Source organism: Hylaeus volcanicus, chromosome 3, assembly GCF_026283585.1.
Source record: "Hylaeus volcanicus isolate JK05 chromosome 3, UHH_iyHylVolc1.0_haploid, whole genome shotgun sequence".
In the NCBI taxonomy this organism is placed as follows: Eukaryota; Metazoa; Arthropoda; class Insecta; order Hymenoptera; family Colletidae; genus Hylaeus; species Hylaeus volcanicus.
In genome coordinates, this window is record NC_071978.1 from 30523 (window position 1) to 45147 (window position 14625).

At 41.1% G+C, this 14625-nt stretch overlaps 1 protein-coding gene across 20 annotated transcripts in view; it reads right to left on the minus strand.

Annotated features, from left to right (window-relative positions):
- The window catches only part of LOC128873580 (protein still life, isoforms C/SIF type 2), a 28810-nt gene extending 14484 nt beyond the window's left edge, over positions 1-14326 (minus strand). For 5 of the 20 annotated variants that reach the window (XM_054117243.1, XM_054117247.1, XM_054117246.1 and 2 more), the window contains exons 1-12: positions 13908-14247; positions 10545-11227; positions 9170-9354; positions 8886-9004; positions 8369-8576; positions 7879-8132; positions 7210-7771; positions 5909-6262; positions 5704-5760; positions 5139-5310; positions 4730-4957; positions 4464-4593 (exon numbers count right to left, since the gene is read on the minus strand). In XM_054117243.1, coding sequence (XP_053973218.1) covers positions 4464-4593; positions 4730-4957; positions 5139-5310; positions 5704-5760; positions 5909-6262; positions 7210-7771; positions 7879-8132; positions 8369-8576; positions 8886-9004; positions 9170-9354; positions 10545-10711 — 2436 coding nt within the window. In that variant the 5' untranslated portion in view covers positions 10712-11227; positions 13908-14247. The other 15 variants (XM_054117235.1, XM_054117234.1, XM_054117238.1 and 12 more) reach the window with 15 other exon arrangements.
- Between the last annotated feature and the right edge of the window lie 299 nt (positions 14327-14625).

A 14625-nucleotide genomic window follows, 5' to 3' on the forward strand; every position in this document is an offset into this window, starting at 1 on the left:
AGAGAGAGAGAGAGAGAGAGAGAGAGAGAGAGAGAGAGAGAGAGAGAAACAGACAGACAAACGATGCTTGTTGAAACGTCGAACGTTCTCTTTTCATGCGATTCACTATGTTTACAAGAAATATAAGGGAGACGAAGACGAAGGTAAAGGTGCAGACGTAGGTGTAGGTGTAGGTGTAGTTGTAGGTGTAAGTGAAAATAACAGTAAGAGTAAGAGTAAAAATATCGATAAAAGTAAACACACAACGCAAAGGAAAAGGAAAAGGAAAAGGAAAAGGAAAAGGAAAAGGAAAACAACGATTACGCGGAAGCTCGTGTCTCTACCTTTTTAGTATAAATCGTCATACCGCGAAGCTTGTCACGTATTCCTTTAAGGCTTTCGCCGGCCCAAAAACTTACGACTTTTTTTCGAAAGTCGGCGTTGCATGCATCCGCCGTCATGTGCGGATGATAATGACAGTAGCAACCCTCCTTTAAGAGCTTCATGTTCGTCTTGGCGGTACCGTTGATCTTGAACATGATCTCTCTACGGGTAACGTTGAGACCGTCGATATAAAGTTGAGCCCAAGTGTTCAAGGCTCCGTCGACGATCCTGAGTAACTTGTAATAGTAACCGTCGCCAAGCCCAAAATTTACTTTCTCTCGTACGTTCTTGCAATTGAACCAATACAGTTTCCTCGTTTCATTGATACATATCACGCTGATGGTATGCCTCTTGCAAAGACAAAAATACTTTTTACAATGTTTCTTATGCAGTGTCCTCAAATCTGTATAGCTACTGCTCGGATTCAACAAATTTCGACTGCTGTTCAAACATTTTATCGACCATCTCGGCTCTACCATTATTCGTCGTACCGTTAGGTCGGCGTCGACACTTTCACTAAGTTTAGCCCAACAAAAGTACTACACCACCGCGAATCTACGGATTCTACGGATCAATCTTACGAGACGTCCAACAATATTTTCGGATCGGACGTGTTTTCGTCGCGACAACGAAAATACCGACAGAGGGCACAACTTTTTCTCGAATTTCTGAATCGACACCGATTTCTTCCTCCTCTTTTCCATCGATGTCTTAAACCCACTTGACTTTCGCCGATGCCGAACACACGTTACATCGATCCAGCTCTTTGCTCTTTCATCGTTCATTTCGCTCGATAAACGTGCCGATACACGTTTCGTCTTTTACAATGTAAAGGCAAGCAGGTAAACGGACAAATGGTAAGTAAAAAATGAAAAGTTAAAACCGGTAATCGTCGTAAAGAAGCTCGTGGTCAGGGGTGTTGATGGTTGCGTTGGCGGTGGTGCTGGCGCCGTCGGCGTTGCTGTCCCCGTCACCGTCGCCGCCCTCACCGTCACCGTCACCGTCTTCGCGGTATAACCTTTGCGTATAAAATTCTTTGTCTTTATTGTAAAACTGAACGATCAGCTTGACAAAAATCATAATTAGCGGCTCCAATTGTTCCGCAAGTAAATTCCATAAAGCGATTAGAAACGTCGATATGCAATAGAAAACACAGAGGCGACTCGCGTTGATCATACTCCACGAACCAGGGACAGCAAGTTTGTTCGATTGTTCGATGATCGAGGAAACAAGAGTTGGCCGGAACTCGGGTAAAAAAACATAGAGTTAAAGCGAGAAGAGAAGAACCGGGGATTCTTCTCTCGGCTCGAATAACTTGCGATTCCTCGCGTAATATTTGGATTTTTCCCAACTAACGCGAACGATACCTTTGCTAGTGTAAACAAGCGGGCGCAAGCGCGCACGCACGGAGCCACGCACCCATACATGAATATTACGTATGAGATAGCACCGTCGCCAACCGAAACATGTCCAATTATTTCTGCACCTTTAATCACTAATTAAGCCAAACGTCTTTTGCACTTTAAAGATCGCGCGATACATCAGATTTCCTTTGCGATACATCAAACTATAGCGATTAGCGTTTTCTCGCCAGACTTAATCCTTCGACCCGACTTTTTTCAACCAGTGTACACGGACAAAATTACTCTCTTTCCCTCTCGAATCATTTATACGATAATTCTTTTTCGAGAAACTTTGTCAATTTTTCAAGTTGCCCGATTAACGATAGAAACAATCGTTTCGAGAATTCACCTTAAAATCTGGCATACGTACATATATGTACCTCTTGGAGCCTCTATTCTGCGGTTAAAAGTAAATATATAGAATATTTTTGTAATGTATATGTAGAAACGAGCTCTCCGTATAAAAATATGTTACATTTTTCGATATCACTTTCTCTATTTATTTTACTCGACTAACTTTCTTCCTTCTTTCCTCCCTCATTTCCTTCTTCTTCTTCTTCTTCTTCTTCTTCTTCTTCTTCTTCTTCTTCTTCTTTTCTTCCTTTCGCTCTTTCTCTTCTTCTTACTATTTCGTCCTTTGTACTAGAAACCAACTAGAAATTTTATTCAAACATTTGATGGAAATTACTTTTTCCATGCTTTCTCGTTCGTTACTTCTCTAATCGTCGTCTAATAAACTGTTTAAACATCGTTGACATGCCCGATAAAGGACGATGGATGAAATTAACGGAGACACCAACGCAGGTACGCTAATTACTCCGTATGAACGCACGGATTATATCGAAATCTAGCTACCGAAACATTTCTCGACTCGGTACATGATTGTTCTTTGACAACACACCACACGTGAACCCGCACGTGCCAAACAACTGGAAATACAATTATCGTTCGCGAGCGGAATAGATACCCCGTATGGGATATCGTTCTTCTTCCTTGCTTCGATTCTTCCGATACAAACGTTCGTAACGACAGATTCTATGAAAGCAAACTGCCAGTCCGTCTATATACAATATATTTGGTTAAAATTTTCTCGGTTATCGTCCATCTACGATCATACGAGTATATATATGTATATCGCGAATAATATAACCGGCGCCTTTTCTCAATATACGACACGCTCCAACTTGGCATATGCTTCCGATCCTCGAGACTCTGTCACTGATAAATCCCATCCAGCGAGATATCCGTGACGTTTCACTGGATAAACCACGCTCCAGACGATGCGTCGATCTTTTGGTTCCTGAAGAAACCGCCTTGTAGTTTGGAAGCAAGCAAAATTACCACCTTGGTAACTAGAGAAATCGAGCCCGATCGAGCTCTTTTACTCGACTTTACGCGAACCAGTGGTAAATTAGTGGTGTCCGCAGTCACGAACGTGCGTTGCTCCAGACTGCCGCGCTGGAGAACAGGGAAGAGGAGAGTTGCTACCGCGAGGGGAATCAATACCTCGGTCCTTGTGGAGACCGAAAGGGGGACGAGGCAGCAGTATAGTTGGTAGAAAGGTGGGCGAGGGGGTATGCGAAGAGGCCGCGGAAACCGGGGTTGAAACGGGAAAATGGGTGAAGGCATAGTAGGGGCAGAAGATCACAGTGGGGGATCGCTATGGAAGGGATAGACGTTGCTGGCATGATGGTGGTGGTGGCGGTGGTGTGGTATCGTGGCACCGGTGGTGGTAGCGGAACTTTTACCGGGGTGAAGGAAACGTTTCGAAAGCACCTTGCTACCAAGGGATGCTACATTTTAAAAGAAGGCAACGTATGGCAGCGTCACGTTACAATCAGATAAATCCTCTACTATTATTTTTAGACCAACTATATTCGTTTTGTATGCGTCGCGACGTTGTATGCGTATACCAACAACGTCTTTTAACTAGATGCCAATTCAACTCTGTACACCATTTTTACGTGTTATATGTATAAACGTGATAGTTGTAAAAAACAAAAATATACGATAAGATATACGATAATACACTTGTACTAATTTATATGATAGATTATCGTACATGATCCGTATTGTAAATTTACTCGGCTCTCTAATACGAACAAACTACCGTCTTCAACGATAAAACCAAGAGAAAGCGTTAATAACGGAAACGCGCGTCGTGCGTTGAAGCTAAACGTTTTCATCTAACCGTGTTTAACAACATCGTTTGCCGAATAGATGTCAAACATGTGTACAATTTCTCGGAAACATCGACGGAGCACAGTGTTATGTGCTCGCTTGTAAACACGTTGTAGCCAATTCTGTTTACGCGTTCGTCTACAACGCGTGTGCAATTTATTTAAATGAAACACGAAACCTTTGTCAAATGAAACACGCTTATCTTGAATAGTTTATCGATAGTTAAAATGTAGAAATAGTTGTTTGGAATGTACTCTTTATGTTTATATTGTTAAGCAAAATTCGTAAGCATTACCTTATCGTGATACCTACACGTACATGTACACGTGTACATAAACGCGACACCGGGCATACTTTTAACTTACTTTCGATTAAAATGATAACGAACAGACATCTTTGTTTAGTTTATTGAAAAGTACGTAATGATGTTATTTGTCGTGTTTGACTATCGATCATTTATATATATTTATATGTAGATAGATACAGAAAATCAACAACTCTATTCAAATGACTCACCTCCGAAGACGTCAAGTAGCAAAGTCTCGAATCTGTGCTTTCCAAAGAAGCTTGTTGCACGATTCCGTATCTACCGTCTCTGTCCGACATGTAATCAGATCTTACGCTGTCTTGTCTATCAAAAGTGCCCCTAAAAGTCGAGAAAAGTGCTACATTTAAGAAATAGCAATGGTATAAATATGGTATTCGATCACAAAGATGGAATATACGACACTTGTTTATTTATTTATGCTTTACTTGATACAACAGCTGACTAGATTTCTCACCTTTGTTCCAAAGAATCTGTTCGATTGGATTTGTATCCGCTATCGTTGAGACTGCCCTCGTGTCTCAGTGATGGGAGAGAATCCCAGGGAGACTCGCGTTTATGACCGGAAGAACTTGGATTTATTGAACTGGAGGCACCAGAGCCTAGAGTGGAACTGCCCGATTGCCAGCCATCCGAATGTCGAAACCATTGGGCGCGGGCGGATTCTCCGATGCAGCTGGCACATCTTTGAAATTTCATTCGATCCCATTTATGTATGTACGTGTACGTGTACGTGTACGTGTACGTGTATGGTATTATATTACTTTAATTATTTGAATACGATAGAACCATTTTAACGATTTTGGTAATTGTCGATATTTTTCATAAGATTCGTATTACGATCGAATATATCGTATCAAGTTTACCTCGAATTGTAATCGCTAAGATAGCCGCGATCTCGGTCAGCTTCTCTCTCTCTTTTTTCCCGTATAATTTCGTTGCGATCGCTGTAGTAGCCGTCTCTGTCTTTACTGTTTTGTCTCTCGTTACAATAACGATAGGACAGTGGCAACGTTGACGATTTATTGGAAATTGGACCTGAAGGAAAATTGTATCGATAATAAAGTTGTGATGGGGTTGCAATCACATTGAACAAAACTCGAGGATAATACGATAAAATGACTGAAAACATCCTGTGGCAACATGCTTGTATAATAAATACTAAGAATAAGTATCTAGATAGTATTGGCCGCGTGTCGAGTGTTTACCGTATCCACACTGGTTGGTCACCGACTTACACCGACAATGACGATACCAATCAGGGGGCAAATACTCGATGCGGGAGCCGTACGTAAAATACGATCCAAGTACACACATATCGTATAATAATAACATTGTTTCCAAGTACATGTTCCAATTCGAAAGAGACTATCGTTATTATATTGCGCTATATGTAGTTAAACGTTTTTAACGAGATGAATTTGAACTTACGTCTTCGTGAAACGTGAGGTGTGCGCTGTACGTTAAGTGGTATATTTTCCGCGAATTCTGCAGCATAAAAGTCGATACGGTTGATCGAATGACCAACGATTAATAGTTTGATCACGTGTCAAGAAAAGGTTTTGTTAAGTTATTGCAAATGACAAATGACTAATGACAAATGACAAGTGACCAACAGATAATGCCAACGACTCACCTAAATTTTCCATACTTTGAGAAAGGAGTGCCTCGAATGTACGTAAACTGTAACTCTCAGCATCCATACCCTTGGCCAACGTGTTCCTCAAATGTAACTCGTACTCGAGGAGAAGTCTACTAGTCGGACTGCCAGGCGTTGAAACGGATTGCATGTTTTGCTGTTGATATGTCTGGCCAGCGTTACAGTGTCGCGAATTACAGTGCGACGGTTGTTCCATATCCGAGTTACCATTCGATGAACTCGGCGTAGTTGCGTAACACTGATTGTCGAAGATGACATTGTCCGACGGCGGTGACATGTCACCTGCGCGCCGATTACGTTCCGAATCTAGATAGGTTCTGCCTCTGTTGCCTACGACAAAGACAGGTGTCTCATGCAGGAATTGGAAACGATGTGACACTAACGTATTCAGCTGTCTGACGAAAAGAATCGTTACTTTATTCCGTTCAGGTTCAGGTTGGTTTAACGATGCGTTGACATGCGCCATGGAACCCTTGTTACCCGATCTACGCACCCTATTATTATTTATTTATAGAGTACAGTACCTTTCTTTTTTTAAACTCTCAGGGCATTATGACATTAAGAGTTTTCCATGCGCAGGTCATTAGATGCCCGTGAAAGCTTGTAATCGTCCTCCAGTTTATTATTACGAAACAAAGTTACGTATGCAAAGTCTACGGCGAAATGTTTGAATCGACCAAAGACCAGAGTACCGCCAGATTCACCTTTTCACGAATTTTCTTTTCTAAATAATCTACTTTTTCTCAAAATTTTCATTTTCATTTTCATTTTCATTTATTTTCATTTTATTTTCATTTTCATTTTCATTTTCATTTTCATTTCCATTTCCATTTACATTTCTTTAGCCCTTGGTGCGATCAAGCTAAATCGTTTATTAGTTTGAAACTTGTTTAAACCACGTCACGACAAACGGCACACGTGTTGTACCCAACAGTGTACATTCTTCGGAGCTACCGCAACAATTGAGAAACGTTAGTAAACGCGATGAATCTAAATCTCGTACGTAGATATGGAAATGTATGCACGTGTAAAGTTTGTCAATGGGTAGGAATACTCGGCGTAACTACTGAAATTTGGGGTTTGTGAAAAGGTGCGCGAGCGAAAACGCGGAAAAATATGTTGGGTTAGAATACGGTAAACGGTAAACGGTAAACGGTAAACGGTAAACGGTAAACGACGGTAAATCAACACCACGCCGTATGCGATCGACGGCGACGTATCGTACATCTATGTATCTATTGTATATCTTAATCTGTATAAAAATGAATCGTATGTACCGATATACTGGCGTCCCATGTCGTGCATGCTTCGAGAATCCTGGAATTTGTTATTGTACACACTTCGATATGGATGGGCATAGTTTTCATTGGCAGCCTCTTGCACGACATACTTTTGGTTATTATTGCTCGGATGATGATAGTGGTAACTGTGATGATTATGCCTCTTTCTGGTCATCTCTGGTGACGTAACGGGGCTGTCGATACTCGACATGGGCTTCAGCATTCTCTTCAGAGTATTCGAATCCAAACTGATTCCACCATTTTGCGAATTTTCGATCCTCATGTCGTCCGTGCTCTTACTCTTTGATTTTCTTCCGTCGTGATTGTTATTTACTATATTAAAGATATTGCCATTTTGCATTTCTAAATCTGTGTAATCGGCAGACTTTGTATGATGTAATTGCTCTTTTCGGAGAGATTTATTTTGCAAGGTACCACCGGCTTGAGTTCCTTCCGATTTCAACATTTCGCTGCCATTTTGCTGAGTAGACGTATCTTGACTCTGTTTCGAAGGTTTTTTCGGTGAGATGGTAGTGCCTTTCTCCTCCGGGCTATCGATCTGCAATCGAATAGAACAACGCCGTATCAGACGTAATATCGATAGTAATAATCTAGTAATTGATATAATAGTAGTATATCTATATCTATAATACATGTATGACTTGCCTGTGAGCCAACGGTGACAGTTTCAATGCCGACATTTGCCGTTTTCGGTGTAGTTTGACACGTTTCGTTTTGTTTCTCTTTCGGCTTGGTTGTTGATTCACCGCTGACTTTCGGAGTCTTTCCTGGTGTAGCGCTCGCATTGTTGACGTTATCGTAAAGAGACGCGCTAGAGGTTGCCGCTGTTATTTTCTCGCGTCCCGGCGTCATATCCATTTCCGTGGATCGTGCCATGGTTCGCGGAAGCGTAGAAGTGGCTGCGCACGAAAATCGTTTAATTTTATATACCATACGTATAACGTATAATACGCGTCGCGTAAACACGAATAGGAAAACAGCTATCAAACGTTACGACTACGTAACTATATTAAAGGCTAACAATCGTTTATAAAATAGCGGGAAAAGGTTGCGAAAGAGCTATTCGTAATCCAACGTGTACATAGAACATGATCGAGCGGGGGAAAATAACGAATAGTAAATATCTGTGTCGTACCGCAGAAATCACGGTATCTAGCTTCTTGACTTCGAAGTCTGGCAAATTGCTCCGGGGTCATACAAGTACATTGAGGCTCTCTGGATCTGCTCGGCGATGCTGGTGTTGATAGAGGCTTTCTTCGCGTTTTGAACTTCTGCTTGTTCGGTGGTTCGAGCTTCAACGAGTAAGAAGAGGACGCTTTCCTTGAAATCTTGAACGACGGTGACTGTACGAAAAATTAACTAATCACTGTAAATGACTCGAGTCCTACCCGATAGATTTTCTTAACCCCAAACTCGTAATTATGGACTGCGGGTTTACGATATGTATTTTCAAATCAACAATCCTCCTAACCCAAATACTCTTTAAAATATCGTACAACGGTCGAGAAGAAGAAATGTCGACGTTAGCAATGCGCTACTTGTGTAATGCGATACTATTGCAGTGAAATTGAGTAAATAGATGAATGAGGAAAATGTGGAAACTTTCCTAGAGACTCGATACGAACAGGTTGTTGTACGCGATGTAAACTTACGCAACATTCTCTGAACTGTTTAGCATCTATGGGAGAAGTGAAATTTAGACCCCATGTGTCGTTAGTCATTGTATCTTTCCAGTAAACGAAACATTCCGACGCTTGTCCGATACGTGTTCCTTAAACAGAAGGAAAAGATAATAAAGTCAACCGGTTTATTCTCTGTTTCTAGAGGATCAACGTGTATACATACGTACTGTCTATTGTATTTATTTATTTATTTATTTATTTATTGTATCGTAGATAGGAACGAAACGATTGTTTTGTTGTCGAATGAGGTTTACCTGGTTGAACTAATCGTACGTCTAGAATTTTGTCGACCTGGCTGTTGTACGCGGTAATGTGAAACACGCATTCCGGTGAATCTTGGATACAAGTTATATTAACAGGAACTAAATCTTCCGATACCTGTTGCCATTTTACAGTCCCAGCCCCACTGGCACTCACGTGGAACACTTCGGCCCACAACCTAAAAAAAATCTCGTTACTTAATTGTGCGTCAAGGTAACATGATTCATTTCTCACATCGAGATTATCGAAGAGGTCGATATTTGCGAAAGAAAGAAACAAATATCAACCGAATAGCAAACACTCTCTTATTTTCTTTTCATCCGAAATTTTATATTTTACATTTAATGTTCTATATTCTATATTCTATATTCTATATTCTCGATGGGTCCAATTTAAATATTCTTTTTCGTTCGATTAAATCTGTTCTGTGTTTCTGTGTACTCGTATGCAACTATAGCCGAATCATTTGCTCGATTTACTACAATATTCCATTTTATGTTCTAAATAAAAGTCAATCGACGCTTAAAAGTATTATACATTTGTACAAGTAACATGCAAACCGAATTGAAATTTCCACGCAAATGAAAATTAATACTTTTTTACGCGTCACGTGGAGAATTGCTCGATAAAATGAAAAGAAACGGTAAAGATACGGTAAAGAAACGAATGAGACGTAAAAGAGACGATTAAAGCAAGATACATTAAGGTGCATTAGAAAATAAAATGAAAATGGAGAGAAAGGAAGAGAAAGTGACTTGATCAACGTATACAAGATTGTCAATAGTAAATATGGCATGCGTGCGTAGGTGCATGCATGCTAGGGGAACAGAGGAAAATAGGAAGAAATGAGAATAAAAAAAATTCAGGTAAAACGGTTTGATTGAACGAACGTTTGGTAAAGAAGGTTGTTTAAACGATTCACAAATGTAGACATCCGAATAAACATCATCGGTTTACGTATCGAAATTGAAAACGATAAGGAGAAAATATTACTGCACGGTACATTCGATTGTTCTGAATGTTATCGTGTAACGTTAACGTAACGTAACGTAACGTAACGTAACGTAACGTAACGTAACGCAAAATTAATGAAACATAGTGACATTTTTAAAAAGAAAGGACAACGACATGTTCTATTTCGTATACAATTGCACTAATTGCACCAACCTCTTATACTATATAATAATAACTGAAATTGTAACAACGAGAAATTGACTGAGATCAGATCGATCGTTGCAAAGATAACCCGTGGAAACATAAATGATAATCCATTCGACGCAAGTGTGTACGAGTGAGCTTGTCAAAAATAGAGACTGATAATGTAGCTGAATGAAGTGGTTGAATGGTTGAATGTTATGGTATGCGCACCTCTTCCTTTCTCTTAAGCTTCCGCACCTGAGCAAGTGGCCAGTATCACCCCTGCGACCTCCGCTGCCGCCCATTCCGCTTCCAGCCCCTGTCTGCCATGGGGAATCTTCGTAACGATACGCCTTTCTGATAAGGGGGGCACAACTGCAAGACAGCTTATTGCCCATTCTATGCTCGTTATTCTCTTATCCCACCTGCGATTCTTCACACCTCCTCTTGCCAATCAAGTCTCATTTAATACTACACTTTGCTAAACGCTATTTTCCAGGCCACGTTCTCCACCCTTTATTCAACTTTTACCTCTCTCTCTCACCCCTCTCTCTCTCTCTCTCTCTCTCTCTCTCTCTCTCTCTCTCTCTCTCAGCTTATTTCTTTCTTCTTTTACTTCTTTTCCATTATCGATACTCAACTGCCGATATTATCGATTCTTTTCAAATATCGAGACGATGCGAGATTCGCATCGATTGGCTTGTCTACAGACTTTTGGCACCGTTTTATTAAACACCGATTAGACCGGCGATTATTGTTTTTTTTAATCTGTTTCGTAGTTCTATTCTGGGAAGCACTGTACGTATTACAGGGACGACACCCTGTGATATAAGAGAGGATATAGGAGAAGATATCTTTATTGTCACATCGTTGCAAATGTTCGAAAAATCATCAGCTAGTTGATGACATGATCACTGAAAACACAATAATTTCGTGTATATTAGTTTAAGGTTATCGTTTCGATTAATTATTGTATTTTTAAAACGGAACACGTTCCCTTCGCTTAGGAATCGAGACAAGGAAAAACACTATCGATACGATAGGAAGAAAAACTGAACGTATCGGTAGTTTCATCGATCCACATAGTAATTTGAGTAAATGAATGCCCCGGCATCGTTACATTTCTCCGACTCGTTTAATTTGTCTTCCAAGATAGAACTGACCGGATAGGACCGAATGCAAATGGACGAACGAAACAACTTTTGTTTCATAGATTCGTATACAAAGAGTAATCGAGAAATCTGTCGGGACCACACCACCAGCTACAAATAGTTCAAAGTCGTTAGAAATAACATCCGAGTGGACGATGGCTAATCAATGAAAATCTTGCCCGAATAGGCCGTACATTTACTAAAAACTCAATATTCTAACAAGAAAGTTATTCGAGTATTAAGAAAAGGTAATTACGAGGCGATACGATAGTAGAGACTAGAGATATTAGCAAAGTGAATGAAGCACGCCGTGACCGGTGCATTGCGTTCATGTGTCACGGATAATAATAGGGGTATCATCGCGGGAGGGTTACCGAACCGATCTTGACTCTTTGTTTAAATAATATTATATTAATATCGTGCTATTCGTTTCGTGCCTTCGTGCCTTCCCTTATTTCGCGACAACGAATCTTCTTCTCTATTAATTATTTATGCAAAGCTCTTTTTATACATTGTTCGAAATTACGCTAATCGTCAACATTCTCGAAACGTGTCTTCTAGTTGACGAGGTGTTTAATCGCTACGAGTATTGTTCCGTTACAACGGTAAAGTGACACCGGCCTGTTAACGGTGAAACGGTGCAAACTATACTAATCGATGATAACGTAAAATCGAGAAAACCGTGGACACGGGAATAGATTAAAGATCTGTTTTAATCGCACAAACGAGCCTGCGAACAGAATTTAATCGAAACGACACGTTCGAACTTGTAATACGGCAAGAATGTAATTTTTTTAAATGATAATAATTCGAGACTCTCTCGCGTCTTTTTCGATCGATAAAATATTTCAAAGAACAACGATTACGACAAAGAATCGTAATAGCGAACAGGCAGACTATAGGATACTTTGTGTACTTGGATTACTACAAGTACAACACACAACCAGATGTCTCGTAGAGAGTCTTAGTCTTCCGAGTCGATTTGTAGAGTCGGTTAACCCAACAAAGACTGGGACAAAGTAGGCGTTTGAGTAACGTAGGCGTCGCTCAAGAGAACTTTCTAAACGCTATATCGATTTCGAGCCTGATGCGGTTACTTGCCGTCCGCGCCTAAACATGAATGGCGGGCGCATAAGCCGGCCACATCGTTCGAAAAATCAATCCCATTTCTTTCAATTTTCTCACTCGATGATAATAATTAACGTCAAACTATACCATCAACGTTTTCTTATAGATACGCTCACGCACAGAATGGAAAATTCCCACCAAAGGAAAAACTTTTCTTTTCTCTTCTCTTCTCTTCTCTTCTTTTTTTTTCTCTTCTCTTCTCTTCTCTTCTCTTCTCTACTCTTTTCTTCTCTTCTCTTCTCTTCTCTTCTCTTTTCTTCTCTTCTCTTCTCTTCTCTTCTCTTCTCTTCTCTTCTCTTCTCTTGTTTTACACCACAACCGGATCTGGCATTTCGCCACTGATATCGAAACTTGACGAGAATCCAACAACTTTAGACATTTCTGATGTTACACGATGCGATAATCGTGTAGAATCGATGAGCAATACGTCGCGTCGTAACAAACACTATAATCGGTAGACGGTAGTCGGTAGAGAGTAGAGAGTACAAGTAGACGGTATAGTGTCACCGAAATCGGGAAAAACGAGTCAGCCTAGTTAGAGGTACCTCACCCTGGCGTTCTGGTAAACACTGCACCAGCCAGGATGCACCACCCGCTGTCCAGTGCTCAATCAACGCCCCTTGCTAGACTCACCGAAAAGAGACCAAGGTATGCGAGAAAGTAAGAGATAGGATGGTAAACGTAAGAGTAGAGAGGGGTTAGGGACGGTATCAACGAAGGGATGGGCTACCGTGTTCGTAGTAGAGGGGTGGGATCACGGTATCCACCCTTTCCAAAAACGAGTAATTCCCCAAAGATCACCCATCGACGAATAAACGACGATACATCTATCGACGCGCTCTCAACCTATTGCCTGTGCACCTGACACTTCACCAATTATATCTCAAATAAAAGATCACCCGTACGAAATATCCGGTATTTCGCGCGAAATCCTCGCGAGCGACGTAGCCATGGATACTGCAGGATCGAGCAAAAGAGGCGACTGCCCCGTTACCCACCTCCCCTTCTTCTACGAATGCGCGCCCCTCGACCGAAAATGTCAATATCCTCTCTTGCTGCGCCCGCGATGCGCCCCATGTTACTCTGAACAGCCCTGTATGCGTTTTCTATTCCACCCTCGCTCCTTTCCTCGACCACCCGCTCGCTCGCCCCCAATCACCGCATCTCTCGCTCGCTCTTACACTTCGGTTCTTACACTTCTTACCCTCGCTCGCTCTCTCCATTTTACCTCTCAACGCCCTCTCTGCAATTTCTTTTCCTCTTTATCTCTACTCTTTACTTTAGACAATTTTACAACCTCTTTTCTCTTACTCACCTTACTATTTCACTCACTTTTCGATTTTAAATCTTCCTTTCGCACTTTCATCACTAGTCGCGTTTACGTTCCATCGATAACCCACGGCATCTCACTGCTCGTTCTATTTTCTATCCAATTCACTGCTAAACTAATACGCCGTGATCGGTATCGTTATCGTCGTTGTCGTCGTTGTCGTTGTTATTGTTATTGTTGTGGTCGTCGTCGTCGTCGTCGTCGTCGCTGTCGTTGTCGTTGTCGTCGTTGTCGTCGTTGTCGTCGATGTCGTCGTTGTCGTCGTTGTCGTCGTTGTCGTCGTCGTCGTCGTCGTCGTCGTTGTTGCTGTAGCGTTTCTAGGTTTCTACTATACCGAGACGTAACCATAGCGATTGCAGATCGATATCAAACATGCGCATTTCCACATTTACTTATAAAATGCAAGAAAGAACCAACCTGGCAGCGAAGCTCTCTCCTATCATTTTTAGTAAAAGCTAAAATTGTGTAAAATTGCATAGATCGACTATTCTTCCCTATCTTCTTGCGTTTCCATTTCTCATCGTTCGAATCCTCGTTATAAAATACGAGTCATCTGTTAATTCTGAGATAGACCATAAAACATTTTTAGAAAGAAAATACGTGTGAATCAACCGTTTTTGTATCATTTATCATCGCAAATTTTGTCACGTGATGGATAAATCGTACAGAGGTACCGAATGCAGCTTATATTTGCGAACCGGGT